This window comes from Cibotium barometz, chromosome 26 (assembly GCF_041138505.1).
Source record: "Cibotium barometz isolate CiBa-2024 chromosome 26, ASM4113850v1, whole genome shotgun sequence".
NCBI classification, from domain to species: domain Eukaryota; kingdom Viridiplantae; phylum Streptophyta; class Polypodiopsida; order Cyatheales; family Cibotiaceae; genus Cibotium; species Cibotium barometz.
Genome location: NC_141071.1, coordinates 43,295,837 through 43,311,480, shown reverse-complemented (window position 1 = coordinate 43,311,480; position 15,644 = coordinate 43,295,837). Strand labels below are relative to the sequence as shown.

The window sequence follows — 15,644 nt, the reverse complement described above, 5'->3', positions numbered from 1 at the left end:
TTGAGTCTCGATTTACGGATCCATCAGTCCAGCCTAACCCCATCCAATCCCATGGGTTAGCCAACCGCCCAACCACTGTAGTGATGGGATCCAATTAAAAATTTGGTTAGGTTTTGTCCCGGGTACCAAGGAAAAGAGTTCCAAGGCCCCCTAGCCGGATGTTCATGCAAAATAAAACTAGTCACACCACTCACACACCCAATATGAAATTGCCTTTTTCAACCAGATTCAACCAATTTAAAACAATCCTTTAATAAAACCATAGTATCATTGATCACCATCTTCCAATTTATCCAATTGATTCTTAATTTCCCATCATTCCTTCATCAGAGTATCTATGGCATCATTGGCAACTAGAACGCTCAGGAGCCGTTTCGATAGTTCCTAGCCCATAATACTTGGCAATATAATCACTTAACAAGATGGACTCTCGTTGAAGATCAGCAAGATCAACCAACAGATCCATATAAGGAGCCATGGACTCATCCATTGAAGACCAGCAAGGTCAATCAACCAGATCCATGCTCGATTTCAGAAAACAACTCCAACTCTGTTCCAATATCTTCCTCGACGCACGCTGTCATGACGTGTGCGGTCTAGCCGGGAACACACTGGGTGTCTGGCTGTGAGAGTTACATCCAAAATCCCAGTAAAGAGACACAACATATAACTCAGCAGAAGCTTTTCAATTTAAACAAATGGGTACAAGCTTACCAGGTCACCAACACATGGCCTCATCAATGCAATCATATAGTATATTATTTTGGAAAAGAGTTTTGTGAAGACCAGAGACAAGTAGTGCACATAAGTCACCAAAACACAACACCTATGGTATTTTAGCCTCTATGAGCCTCCCAGTAGCTCTGAAACCATGGGCACCTTCACGGGCTCCATCGACCACACTTGCTAGATTTGAGCTGAACTGCTTCATGTGGGAGCACATTCCAATTTGTGTACATATTTTCAGTGGGCTCATCTGTTGTAGAAGCATTTCAATGATAGTATCACTATACTGGCTCACAATAGCCTTGCACTCCCAGCTCATTAATCCTGTTGCACCAATCGCCTCATTGATGGCTGTTACTATTCCCGTTGGACCAGCCATCAAAGAAGTTCCCGAGTCTGCAATAGCCGCACAGCCACCAGCACAGAAACCTGTGGTCTCCCCATCAATGAGGAAATCTCCCATGTCAAACTGCCAATAACCCTTGCGAGTGACTGGAACATAGGTATGTTCCCCAATGTAATGATTGGCATCCATCCCTCCAAATATCAATTCCCCTCCCGTGTCATCATCAGCATTTCTGTTCAACCAAAATGAGAACACAGGCTCGGAAACAAGCTCCTGGTCCAGCATATTGTACCAAACAGGAGTGACATCATCCACTGCGATTTCCTTGAATCCAAGCCCAAATATGCCATCAAACTTTGCAAGCACAAAGGTCAACCCCGGCTCTTTTGTTGCCTCCATGAATTTCTGACCAGTCACCTCAAGGTCTCAAAACTCCTCCCGTGTTCCTGCAACAGCTACGCACATCTGCTGCAGCGCCCACACAAAACACACAGGGCTCTCCTCCTCAACGAGGAGGCCCTGTTCCCTGGTTACCTGCCGCCTCTCTGTAAGGCAATCCCCCTTCCTTAGCAGCCAACTCCCACCAACTTCTTCGTCACCTTCTGGATAGCGAGCTGGCAGCCACGTGAAGCTCCCACATGGCCATTCTTTTTGTGGCCACGATTATCATTAATTTTATTTTATTCTAAGGCCTGCCTCCTCAACATTCCCTTACATACCAATACCCATGGCACATGGCCCCCTTTATCTTTATTGCCCTTGCTTTCACACATTCTCAACCACAACCTTCAGTGCCCATTGTATTTTGACGTGCCCACACATATCAAGCGGTCGCGCACATATACGAGCTGATCTCACCTCCAGTGAACCTTACTCCAGACAGGCTTGTAACAAGCTGAACACCAAAGCAAAGGTAGCCTTAACCCTTTTTACTTTTTTCTGCCCATGCATCTGAGTTCATATGGGATGGTCTGTGAGCTTCTTTCACTACATGGACGTGCCACAGCACGACATTGACCCCCTCTAAACCTGCACATCCTCCGATATGTGCCACCAAGTTGCTATATAGGCTAATCTTCATTCAAATTTATACTGATTTGCCTTCATCTTTATCAAATTTTGGCACGTTATCTTCAGCTTTTTCATCCTCTGAACCCACATTCTCATCCTGGGAACAGTCCCATCAAGGCTCTTGCTAATGTTGCCCTGCAATAGGATACATGTACCCTGGGGGTGCCATCTATATTATGAACAATGTCCATGCATCCAGGCCATATCCTTAACTTGTAAGTAGAGTAATCTGTATTGTGTAATCCATATTGGAGCACGTCGTGGGCATATTCATTGACCTTGAAGGTGGGAAAGAACGGAGGAATAAAAACCAGCTGTTCTAAGCATGATCTCTATTGGTTTATTAACTTTAAGCTTCCACCAACTTTCACAATGCAAGAAAAGGATATTGGATTAGGAGGCCAAGTTGCATCCTTTCTGAGACAATGAATGCTCCCCATCATGTTAGAATTAAGCAAAACTTGCTATTTTAGTGCAGTCCACATGACTATTTCCAAGCCTCAAAACTTGATCAAGTGCAGCACATTGGACATACATGTCTACCAATGCCATGCCGCCATAATTGATTGATTGCATTGCTTAATAAAGCACAGATTGATGGGCTTTTTGAAGCTCCTACACTGCAGATCAAGAAGCTCTTTAGTGCTCCCTCCTCACGCGTTGTGTAGCAGTTTCTTGTGATCACCGTGTCCAATAAGGCTACGACCTGTTCACCACAATTTGGCACTCATATTCACCATCACATTCCAAGCATATCACCACTTTATTGGAACCAAGGCATTTGAGCCAAACATATATTATGCTGCTGCAGCATGCATACTGCATCTACACCATGTCTGGCATACGGACAGCATCTGCACCACATCTTATGCTACACCCCCGCATTAAGCATACATACTGCACACTGCATTTGGCATATAAATGGCATCTGGTCATTTGGTGTACATGACTATGAGTGCATCCTACAATATGTTGTTGATCAGCAATCCCTTCGGCTTGCATTTCCTTGCCCTACTCATCTGCTCCCACAAGAATTTGGATCGCAAGTGACACTGGCAAGTTGTAACTCATCCATTCATGAGACAGCTAGGTTTCCGTGCCAGCCCATGTTGACAAATATGTTATGTGCTTCCAAACAACTATCACACTTGCTATACATGTTCAGAAGAGCATTCTGCACCACCATCTCTGACAGAAGCCCATTGCCCACCACCAGAGTGCAGGCATGCAACTGCCTCCCTTCAATCAGCAGTCTTTTGAGGCAAGCGCAAACAGGGAAAATGCTAATGAACGTGACACTGTTTGACATCACTCCTTCGAAAATCATTTGGCGAAAAAGGATAAGTGCATCGTTGCCATTCCCATGCTATACATAAGCTCCAAGCATGGCATTCCATGTGACTGTATCATGCTTAACAATCTTATCGAACATCACCCGTACATCCTTCAGGCTATTGCATAAACCATATACACTAATAAGGGCATTTCCTAGCATGGGATCCAATTCTAAACCCTCATTTACAATGCAAAAATGTATCTTATGAGCTTCTGATGGAGTGCCCAGGTTAGCACATGCATCGAGCATGCTGGTGAAGGTGGCTTTGCTTGGTCTTACTCCTCTCTGGCACATCTTCTTGAAAAGCTTGAGAGCATCCATGCTTTGTATACTACAAGTGTATGCTGAAATCATCCCATTCCAAGAAATCACATCTTTCTCTGGTGTACTGATAAAAATCTTCCACGCTTCCTCAGGAAGGCCACATTTACCATACATGTAAACCAATGTGTTCCCAACATAAGAATCGCTTTCAAAGCCTTGTTTAACAATCCGGCTGTTTACCTCTTGACCCTTCTCTGTGGCTCCTATGCTCCCACATGCTTTCAGGCTGCACACTAGGGTGGCAATGTCAGGTGACACTCCCTCCACTTGCATTTGTTCCAAACAGTCAAGCACTTTGTCCTGAAGACCGTAATCAGCATACAGTGCAATCAATGCATTTCAAGAGTTTACATCTTGAACAGGCAAGTTGTTAAAAACTTCCTGCATTTCAGCAACTGAGCTGCATTTTGCATGCATATCCACTAAAGCACTACAAATCGAGCTTTCCATTTCAAAACCCTGTTTAACAATATCAGCATATACCTCCCTCCCTTTGCATATGAACCCTATGCTGCCACAAGTTTTTAAGCTGCAATGAAATGTAGCAGCATTAGGAGACATGCCGTCCAATTGCATCTGATCAAAACAACTCAATGCTTCTTCACCAAGCCCAAGTTCAACATATCCTGCAATTGACGCAGTCCACGATACAACATTTTGAACCAGCATCTCATCAAAAACCTCTCGTGCTTCCACAAGGGAGCCACATTTTGAATACATGCCGATTAAACTGTTGCCAACAGAAAGACCTCTTCCCAATCCCTTTTGCACAATCTCACCGTGTATTTCTTGGCCCTTACCTAAAGTCCCATGAACATTCAATTCTACAGCATTCTGCATTGGCATTCCATTTAATCAGGATGACGCTTGGGAAATCCATATCTTTCTGATGTTTTGGGCTTTCTCTATGTCAAACCATTCATCCAGATCATCATTGCATACATTTAGCTCTGCTTTTCAAAGAGTTTCTTTCAGATACCCTGACAATCAGAGTACAAAGAAGTGTCCACCTTTCCGGCATTCATGAGTTCTTGAGCATTCTATCTGTTTTGCAACTTGTAGGGAAGACCTCAAGTCAATACAAGCTCCTCACCTTCCTCAGCTATCAGAAAGGTCGAGTGTCGTAAGCCCTTGAGACAAAGGGTTAGCTTCAAGTCACTACAAGCTCCTCTCTATCCTTGGTTATTGGAATAGATGAGTGTCATAGGCCCTTGAAGTGGCAAGAATGGATCAAGTCATTGCAAGCTCCTCTCCTTCCTCAGCTGTCGAGAAGGATGAGTGTCACAAGCCCTTGTTGCCATTCTACAGTTCTGAGAGAGAACTACAAGTCTATACAAGCTCCTTGCCACCCCCTTCTCCTGAGGTGAACAAGTGTCATAAGTCCTTGTAATCCTTCTTCTTCCCTAATAGTTTTATTATGGAAGACTACAAGTCCTATAAGCTCCTGGCTCTCTCTTTTCGAGAAATGCATCAGTGTCATAGGCCCCTATAGCCTTCTTTGCTTTGTCTGCTACCTCCTTTGCATCCTTGTCATGCTTTAGAAGTTCTCCAAGCAGCTAAGTTATAGCATCATTATAGTATAATCCTTCATTTTTTGTACCTGCCTTTCAGAAAGCCCTGATTGTGTATCTATTTGCTCTAATTTTCCTCAAGCATCATCTTGATTTGTATGTCATCTTGCATGTATCCATACATTCCAGATATCATATCGTTTTTCATCCAGCATTCAAATCAGATAACATTACCTTTGTTTTCCCACTTCACCTAGCCTTCTTTCGACTGCCTGTTGCTGTTGCATGTAGAGCACAAACGCCTGAAACATCTGCATGGTGTTCACGTCCGGACGAAATCCTTGTTGCTCCTGTTGATCACCCATGATTCCCCTTCTACTCTCACCCCAGCTGTTTCACGTCGGGTTCACCAAAAGATGTCATGACGTGTGCGGTCTAGCCGGGAACACACTGGGTGTCTGGCTGTGAGAGTTACATCCAAAATCCCAGTAAAGAGACACAACATATAACTCAGCAGAAGCTTTTCAATTTAAACAAATGGGTACAAGCTTACCAGGTCACCAACACATGGCCTCATCAATGCAATCATATAGTATATTATTTTGGAAAAGAGTTTTGTGAAGACCAGAGACAAGTAGTGCACATAAGTCACCAAAACACAACACCTATGGTATTTTAGCCTCTATGAGCCTCCCAGTAGCTCTGAAACCATGGGCACCTTCACGGGCTCCATCGACCACACTTGCTAGATTTGAGCTGAACTGCTTCATGTGGGAGCACATTCCAATTTGTGTACATATTTTCAGTGGGCTCATTTGTTGTAGAAGCATTTCAATGATAGTATCACTATACTGGCTCACAATAGCCTTGCACTCCCAGCTCATTAATCCTGTTGCACCAATCGCCTCATTGATGGCTGTTACTATTCCCGTTGGACCAGCCATCAAAGAAGTTCCCGAGTCTGCAATAGCCGCACAGCCACCAGCACAGAAACCTGTGGTCTCCCCATCAATGAGGAAATCTTCCATGTCAAACTGCCAATAACCCTTGCGAGTGACTGGAACATAGGTATGTTCCCCAATGTAATGATTGGCATCCATCCCTCCAAATATCAATTCCCCTCCCGTGTCATCATCAGCATTTCTGTTCAACCAAAATGAGAACACAGGCTCGGAAACAAGCTCCTGGTCCAGCATATTGTACCAAACAGGAGTGACATCATCCACTGCAATTTCCTTGAATCCAAGCCCAAATATGCCATCAAACTTTGCAAGCACAAAGGTCAACCCCGGCTCTTTTGTTGCCTCCATGAATTTCTGACCAGTCACCTCAAGGTCTCAAAACTCCTCCCGTGTTCCTGCAACAGCTGCGCACATCTGCTGCAGCGCCCACACAAAACACACAGGGCTCTCCTCCTCAACGAGGAGGCCCTGTTCCCTGGTTACCTGCCGCCTCTCTGTAAGGCAATCCCCCTTCCTTAGCAGCCAACTCCCACCAACTTCTTCGTCACCTTCTGGATAGCGAGCTGGCAGCCACGTGAAGCTCCCACATGGCCATTCTTTTTGTGGCCACGATTATCATTAATTTTATTTTATTCTAAGGCCTGCCTCCTCAACATTCCCTTACATACCAATACCCATGGCACATGGCCCCCTTTATCTTTATTGCCCTTGCTTTCACACATTCTCAACCACAACCTTCAGTGCCCATTGTATTTTGACGTGCCCACACATATCAAGCGGTCGCGCACATATATGAGCTGATCTCACCTCCAGTGAACCTTACTCCAGACAGGCTTGTAACAAGCTGAACACCAAAGCAAAGGCAGCCTTAACCCTTTTTACTTTTTTCTGCCCATGCATCTGAGTTCATATGGGATGGTTTGTGAGCTTCTTTCACTACATGGACGTGCCACAGCACGACAACGCGTGGGTATCCTAGGCAACCCAGAGCCCGAGCACCGTATGGTCAGCACCCTCTAGGATCCTTCGCAGGTAACCTAGCGCTTCACGCATAGGCCGCTTCCTTGGCCCCTCATCCACCGTACCGGAAGCTCACCATTTTAATCGCACCGAGGCTGGTCAAGACCTCGGCCGACCTTGCTACGCGAGACGTCCTTCATTGACTCCCCGTCAGCAGTTGCAACTTTCTCATCACGACCTTAATCACAAGACGGTCAAAATGCTCCCCCCAGCATTCTTGACATAAAACAATCATTTACAGACAGCATTTACAAACAGCATTTACAAACAGTTTACAATACAATTTCTATTTTAACTTTCATTTTTCCACATTATCCCTCCTCAATCTACATTACTTATTCCATATTCCATTTATATGTACACTCATCCCATCACATCATTTCCATCTCATCACTTCAGATTCCCTCACATCACAATCGTATATTCACATCCATACATCCACAACTATATGCGTACATTCACATCTACATGCATACATCCACCTCTACATCCACATCTACGTCTATACACCTACATCTACATGCATACATCCCCATCCACATCCACATCTACATCTATACATCTACATCTACATGTATACATATACATCTCCATTCACAACTACATCTACATGCATACATCCATATCTCCATTCCCATTTACATCTATACATCTACATCTACAGGCATCCATCCACCTCCACATCCACATCTACATCTATACATCTACATCTACATGTATACATCCATATCTCCATTCCCATCTATATCTATACATCTATATCTACATGCATCCATCCACCTCCACATCCACATCTACATCTATACATCTACATCTACATGTATACATCCACATCTCCATTCACATCTACATCTATACCTCTACATCTACATGCATCCATCCACATCTCCATTTACATCCTCATCTACACATCTATTTCTACATGCATACATCCACGTCCCATGCATACATCTACCTCCACATTCACACTCACATCCATACATCTACATCTACATGCAACATCCACATCTCCATGCATAATAAAATTCTTTTAATTAATCTAGGATGATAGTTCCTAGAATATGGTAGGAAGTCCTCTTTTTATGCTTTGAATGAATTTATTTTATGCGTAATTTCTATAAAAATTTTGCCATAGCTCCGCTACTATGACTGATAAATCTCAATTTTTTTTTCTAAGGGATAAAGCTCATTATTAAAGAAATAATTAGAATGGTCTCTAATTGGATCATCAATCCATAATGGTCTCTAATTAGATTATTAAGAAAACAATTAGAATGGTCTCTAATTGGATCATCAATCCATAATGGTCTCTAATTGGATCATTAAGAAAACAATTAGAATGGTCTCTAATTGGATCATCAATCCATAATGAATTGAATCATCAATGTTCATAAACTAAAAGCATAGCAAAAAGCCATTAATTTGGCCTCAAGCATAGCTTAATCTTGGATTAAGGAAAAGCTTTATGAAAAGCTTCATTTGGATTGAGAATGGGTCATGAGTATGACCATTTCTTGAGAGAGAGAGAGAAATTACTTAAAAACCATTTGAATTTAAACATAAATGAAAATTAGCTTCTATAGCATTTATTAAATTATGTAACTCTTCCCTACTATTCACCAATTAACTTCAATAGCATTTAAAAAAACCATACCAATTAAGCTTCTCAAGCTTGAGAGGGGTTGAGAAGAGAGAATCATTGAGAAATTATAGAAAAGATCAAAATTCAATATACTTACCTTATGATTTGCTTGATTCTTTATTCACGGTAGAGGCCCCCAACCAATCAATTGGTTTAGTATGTTGATGGAGCCACCAATGGGGATTGAAGAAAGAGAGAAGTATCAAAAACTAGTGAATTATTAAAGAATTCACAGTTCTTGGCTTAGGTAGAGTAGAGTAACAAGGCATAAGACACTATATATTTTAGCTTAGGTGGAGTAGAGTAACAAAGCATAAGAGACTATATATTTTGGCTTAGGTGGAGTAGAGTAACAAAGCATAAGAGACTATATATTTTGGCTTAGGTGGAGTAGAGTAACAAGCATAAGACTCTATATATTTTGGCTTAGGTGGAGTAGAGTAACAAAGCATAAGACTCTATATATTTTGGCTTAGGTGGAGTAGAGTGACAAAGCATAAGACACTATATTTTTTTTTCAACAAGGGAAGGCTTCTATTTATAGGAAAATTTGAGCTCCTAACCAAACAAACTGATTCTAGAATTTTCCAAGTCAGTTTGGTCACTTTTTGACTATTTTTAGGTCAGTTAAGTTAACTTTTTGGAACTAGACTTGAATTAGGAGAGAGGAGAGATAAAATATCTCAATTTTTATGAGTTTAAAACTCATTCAAGCATGTGAAATATGCACCTCCTTTAAAGAGCTCTCCTTCCTTACATATGTGTCATAGTTTTTTTTAAACTAATAAACCTTGTACATTTTCAACTCTTCATCTTATGTGAAATATGCACCTCCTTTAAAGAACTCCCCTTCCTTACATATGTGTTTTTTTTAAACTAATAAACCTTGTACATTTTCAACTCTTCATCTTATGTGAGCATTTAAGGGACTCCCCTTCCTTACATATGTGTCATAATAAAATCATTTAAGGGAAATATGCACCTCCTTTAAAGAACTCCCCTTCCTTACATATGTGTCATAATGGAATCATTTTAATATTGCTCATAGTTTTTTACTAATAAACCTTGTACATTTTCAACTCTTCACCTCATGTGAGCATTTACTCATTTTTGGGTATTTTCTTTTTACAATTTGGATTTATCTCCTCCCTACACATGGATTGATGCTATTGGCCCATAGGAACCTTAATTGGACCATAGTCTAAAGATTTCTGAAAATCTAGACCCTTAGGCTAAGGTTCTTTATACCTATTTCCAATTAATTCCAATTGCACATTGGAAAATTCTTTTTAAATTTCTGTTTCAGGGGAACTCATCTGAATTATAAGAGATATTTTTCTATCCAAAAATATTCAAAATCTGAATATTCTCTCTCTAGAATATTTTCTCTCTCTAAGTTAAAACAGCCACAAACAAGATCTCTTATATTTGAGCAGGGGAATATACTAGACATCAAAAAGGGGTTGGGGGAGGAATCTTACATTCTACCCCACTTAAAAAACGCGAGATGTCCTCATCTCGCAACTTGGAATAATTTTGCAAGATGCACGAATATGAGACTTAGAGAAAAATTTTAATCAAGATTAACCACCAAGAAAAGTCTTAAAGGGAGCAAGATTCAAAATAAGAACAAGATTTAAACTTTATTCATTCACGGAACTTATACAGTAAAGATAGAGAAACTCTTTACACTTCCATAAGCCCGTCCATCATATGGTCACAAAAGCAGTCCTCACAAGTTGCACAAGTATAGGGTAACTCATCTATGGGAATGATTCTGCTGGTTATTGCCGCACCTATCTCAGTGGTATGAGGTGATCTAACAAAAGGACCTCTGAGAGGCAAGCCAAAAACGGGGTAAAGGCATATCTTCTCATGAGGAAGAAAACACGCCAATAAGAAGACCCGCTCAGAAAACCCAAGATGTCTTGATCTCATAACGCAGTAGTATCGAGGACCCAAACCCAAAGCTTCAATAACCATGGCCAAGCGGACATTGTTACGAAAGTGCTGCTGACCCCAGGGTGTTACCCTAGTTATGTTTTGATAGGTCCGCCATTTGGTCTGCGCTATAGAAGTTCCTAGGTGAGGAAAAAGTGAGCGCTCATACTGTTCTATAAAGTCTTTCTTCACAGACTCTCTTGCGACTTGAAGGTGAGAAATCATCAGGGATAAAACTAATTCCTGTTGCCAAGCCATGAAGGAGATTAAGAAAGAAAGGAGATTGATGGGAGTAAGATTACTGTGAGTTACAAGTAAAAGTTACGACTTATATAAAGGAAGGAGCTAGCGTAACCTAGAAGCCAACGGTAACTTGCCACTGAAGTTTTACCGTCTTTCCATGATTTGTGTTTGACACATTTTTCTATAGAAGGCATTAAGAATTTTGAGATGAGGAGATAAAAGAAACTTGTAGGCTAAGTCACCTACTTTCATTGAATTCAGATATAAGGATCACAATATCTGGGGGATAACTTCTTATACTTCCCAAGAGATAAAGAACTTCTTTTGGGCCGTACTCGAATGAAAACCAAAACCTTGGTATCCAAAACACCGATTCTCACTTCTACTCATTGTTCTAAATCCTTAAAACAGCCGTGACTCCTGAGAAGTATTCTAGGAAAAGCAGCCGTGACTCCTGAGAAGTATTCTAGGAAAAGGGTCTTCCTTTTTTAAACAGAATTTTTCTTTTATTTTAGAGAGGGAATAATTATAAGATCAGAAAGGAAGATTCTTACTCCGCAGTATACCTCGAAGGTTGGGGAGGAATCTTACAACCTCTCCAAGTGGTTCTCACACTGCAACTTCAACCTAATCACTGTCATCCTCTTCCCTTATCACTCTTAGAGTAAGTGAATAAGGCATAATATCTTAAAGATTCTATTATTTCTAGTTGTGACTTGTAATGATCTATGATTCTTATATTGTAGAAACCATTGGAGCTTGGTTGTTGTTGACCTTTCCCAGAAACAATGTCTTTGTTCCAACTCCCTGAAAAGGAACTCATTTAGAGCTTGATCTGTATGTGTTTTTGAATATAGCCACTTTGAAATCTCTTGTGGATTTTTTAGAATTGCCCACAATAGGTACCTCCCTTTCTTGTAGATGTTTGAAGAGACTATTTGATGCCTGGACCGTTGTCCTCCCAATGTCAATCTGTAGATGCCATTGTCTCGTGCAACTTGCCAATAAGAAATTTTCTAGTTTTTCAACAAGATTCCTTCCCCCTTTCTTAAACACTATATCTCAAGGTTTGTTATGTCTGTGTAGACACCAAAACACAACAAGATGCACATTCATGTGGGTGCATAACAATAGTCCATGCAAAGTATGTATTGGACAACTATTTTTGAGCTCCTCAACTAGAGAGGGTAAGTATAAAAACTAGTTTACTTACAATGACTCCTGTACAAAATTTAATATGAGATGAAATATAACTAAATCTCTATTACTCTTAGTATTACTAACAACTTAGAGAAGATAGTTATAATGCAGAGTGGGTGGATAGTTTCAAAGCTTTGGCCATAAGCCGACTTCTTAGGTTTGCTCATAGAGGACCAAGCAAGAAATCCACTATAGCAGAAGATTCAGGAGAGAAAACCAAAATGGAGAAAGGCAAAGGCACAGATGCCGATCCAATTTTAGAGGAGCCTACTACTATAGAAGGGGAGGCTATAGTTGGAGTAGATGAGCCAATGGAGGAGGCCACAATTGGAGTGAAAGAGCCCATGGAGGAGGCCACAATTGGTGTAAAAGAGCCTATGGAGGAAGATGCAATTGGAATAGAAGAGCTCATGAAGGATCATCCTCCACCAGAGGAGGAGAATGGAGAGCAACATCATTCATCACAGGACCAGCTTGTGGAGGATCAGCCTTTGCCAGAGCAAAAACATATGCCAAATGTTCAACCCCTTCCAAAGGAGTAGCCTGTTCCGGATTGTGAGCCTGTGCCTCCTTGTCAGCCTTCACCAAAGGATCATCCTCTTCCGGAGGACCTTCCACAACAGCAACCTCCCACACAAGATTAGTCTCTCCCAACATGAGAGGATCAGACTCTTCCAGAGCACCTTCCACAACAGCAGCCTTCCACACAAGATTAGCTTCTCCCATCACCCGTACAAGAGTAGATGAGATGTTAGCTATATTTAACAGATTTGTACTATTTTTTTTATGATGACTCCTTGTCTTCTTCTCAAACTTTTACTATATTGATATTATACCTGTAATCATCAGTTTTGACAAATTTCAACAGTCCCGTCTAGAATGTTTTTGCATTGAATTGTGCTTTCTGTCCTATGCAATACACGTATTGTAGTGTTAGTGATATATATTAAAAACCAAGACATTGAAGTTAATAAGGAAGTATGATTCAACTTTTTGTTTTTTAGAATGAATGAAAATCGTTTTGCAACACCGTCCTCTATCTCCATATGAATATCATGGCACAATTGGGCTATTGAACAGAAATGACCCATTAAAATTAGAAGAATTAATTACCTGAGTCTCTGCTAAAGTACCACTGGAGCTTCTTTCTCCAAGAATCACAAGCGGGTGAAGAGAATATAAGTGAGCTCTGGAAGCCGAAGATCGCAAAAACGTAGCTAAAAGTGAGAAGAAGAGAAAAAATAAGACGAAACATTCAAGCCACTTCTCCTCCAACTCTATAGGAAATGATTAAAACATTTTGAATAGTAGCTGTGCATGAGCTTGAGAAAGGTCTCCTTCATTGCCTCCAACTAGAATATGTCAAGATAGAGGAGTACTTTTAACAAGGTGAAAGACAAGAATATGAGATGGAGTATTGTGTCTCACCACACCAAGTTATCCACCCAAATTATGGAGAGAAACTTCCACATTCAAGCTTCTTCCAATAGGATCCTTTAAAAAAATGCTTCTAGCCTACAAAAAGTGAATGATCAAGCAAAGGCATAAGTGGATCAGGCTACCAAGGACACTAAGATAAAGCATAAAGAGTTGGAAGACACTAACTAGGCTCTCAACACATAAGTACAAGTGCAATATCATAAGCAAGAAATGAGAGGAGGGGATAAGGTAGAAAACAAAGAATATCATTTCCATTGTTGCATTACAAGGTTTTTGAAATCATGCCATGATTATGCAAGACTTTCCCCATATTATATTTTGCACTTTTTCAAAAAACTAAAAAACTATAAAAAATAGAAACCATTGGATCCCATTGTGAATCCCATTACATAACTCATGGACCTTATTTCATAATTCCTCACAAACAATTCAAAGTGCATGGGTCTATACAAGATCATTTGAGTACGAAAACTCAAATTTGAACCCCCGAATTATAGCCAAAATTCAAAACCTACATAGGCACCGCCCTGATTGTGTTTCTTGTAGAATCATGCTCGTGACGACCTATGATCACGAAATTGGGAAAAATAGGAACCATTGTGAATCCCATTACATAATTCCTGGATCCCATTGCATAATTCCCCATACAATTCAAAGTGCATGGGTCTATACAGAATCATTTGAGCAAGAAATACTCAAATTTGCACCGACCAAACATAAGCCAAAATTCAAAACCTGCATAGGCACAGCCATGATTGTGTTTCTTGTAGAATCATGCCCATGACTCATGATGATGATCGTGATTCCCTGAAAATAACGATCATAGGTGTTAGAGTTGACGAAGAATTAACTCTATATTTTTTTGACACAATCGGCTAATCAACTGTCACAATTTTCTTATCTAATGTAAATCATGTCATGATCAAAAGGTGTGAGATTGACAATCACACTAGAGACACCATGATCAACCCGCCATGCCTGCCACCATGATCCCGTTGCATGACCTGTGACGATCGTGATTTGATAATAATGCTTGTTAAAATAAAGTGGAGCTATTAGAACTAGGATCAGAAGTACGTGGGATCATCACCCTAGACCATTCAACCACCTCCATCTTTAGGCATGGCAGATCGAAAGCTAGAAGTTACATGCACTTGAGATTGGTGAGCACATCTCCCTATATGTGATAGGGTATCCAACATCAAGGATCCTCTCATTAATACAGCTTTGGCTCTATTCGATCATCCATGAATACTTGTTTTGGAGTATATGATTTGAGGAGAAGATTCCATTGAAACTTCAAGTAGCAAGGATTCCATGGAGCCCCCCCACAACAAGGAGGCAATTGGAGGCAGAAGTGCCTCATCTATAACTATATCCGGAAACCTCTTTGAACTAACGAGGGGAATGCTATGAACTCCAACTCAACCTCACACGGATGCCAATGTAGCTGACTTGGGTCAAGCATTGAAAGAGAAACCTAGACACTAGGGGTTGGTGTTCAGTTATCACCTCCAGCCACTGTAGCATTCCAAGAGGCTGGTGGATTGATATCCAACCCACACCTAGGATCAACTAAGACACCACAAGTGCTCAAAGGGAAAGGAGGATGTTCTTCCCCACCATTAAAGAAATAGACCTGGAGAATAGCCTGCAAGAGGCCCAATTACAAATATAGGTCCTAGAGCAAGAATAGCTACAATTGGAACTCATGAGAGAAATGGTGGAAAGACATGCCACATTGATCCAACAAGATAAAAAAGAAAGGACATGACCTAGTTTGGATAGGGATCAAATAGCTCAGCTTGAAGCACAAGCATTGGCCGAGGAAATAGAGAATGAGATGCCACTAGAACCCATTCTTGAGGAAGCTCGAGAGGGT

General features: G+C 41.0%; 1 protein-coding gene and 2 pseudogenes across 1 annotated transcript; all 3 read right to left on the bottom strand.

Moving 5' to 3' along the window:
* Positions 1 to 811: 811 nt before the first annotated feature.
* Positions 812 to 1,521, bottom strand: LOC147624000 (phytepsin pseudogene; annotated as a pseudogene).
* Positions 1,522 to 3,509: 1,988 nt separating this feature from the next.
* On the bottom strand, positions 3,510 to 5,679 carry LOC147623999 (pentatricopeptide repeat-containing protein DOT4, chloroplastic-like). Its single transcript, XM_086820837.1, has 3 exons — positions 5,563 to 5,679; positions 4,155 to 4,637; positions 3,510 to 4,103 (listed from the first exon to the last, which is right to left on the bottom strand). The coding sequence occupies exons 1-3, from the start codon at positions 5,677 to 5,679 to the stop codon at positions 3,510 to 3,512; spliced, it is 1,194 nt and encodes a 397-aa protein (XP_086676963.1).
* Positions 5,680 to 5,741: 62 nt separating this feature from the next.
* On the bottom strand, positions 5,742 to 6,677 carry LOC147623998 (phytepsin pseudogene; annotated as a pseudogene).
* Between the last annotated feature and the right edge of the window lie 8,967 nt (positions 6,678 to 15,644).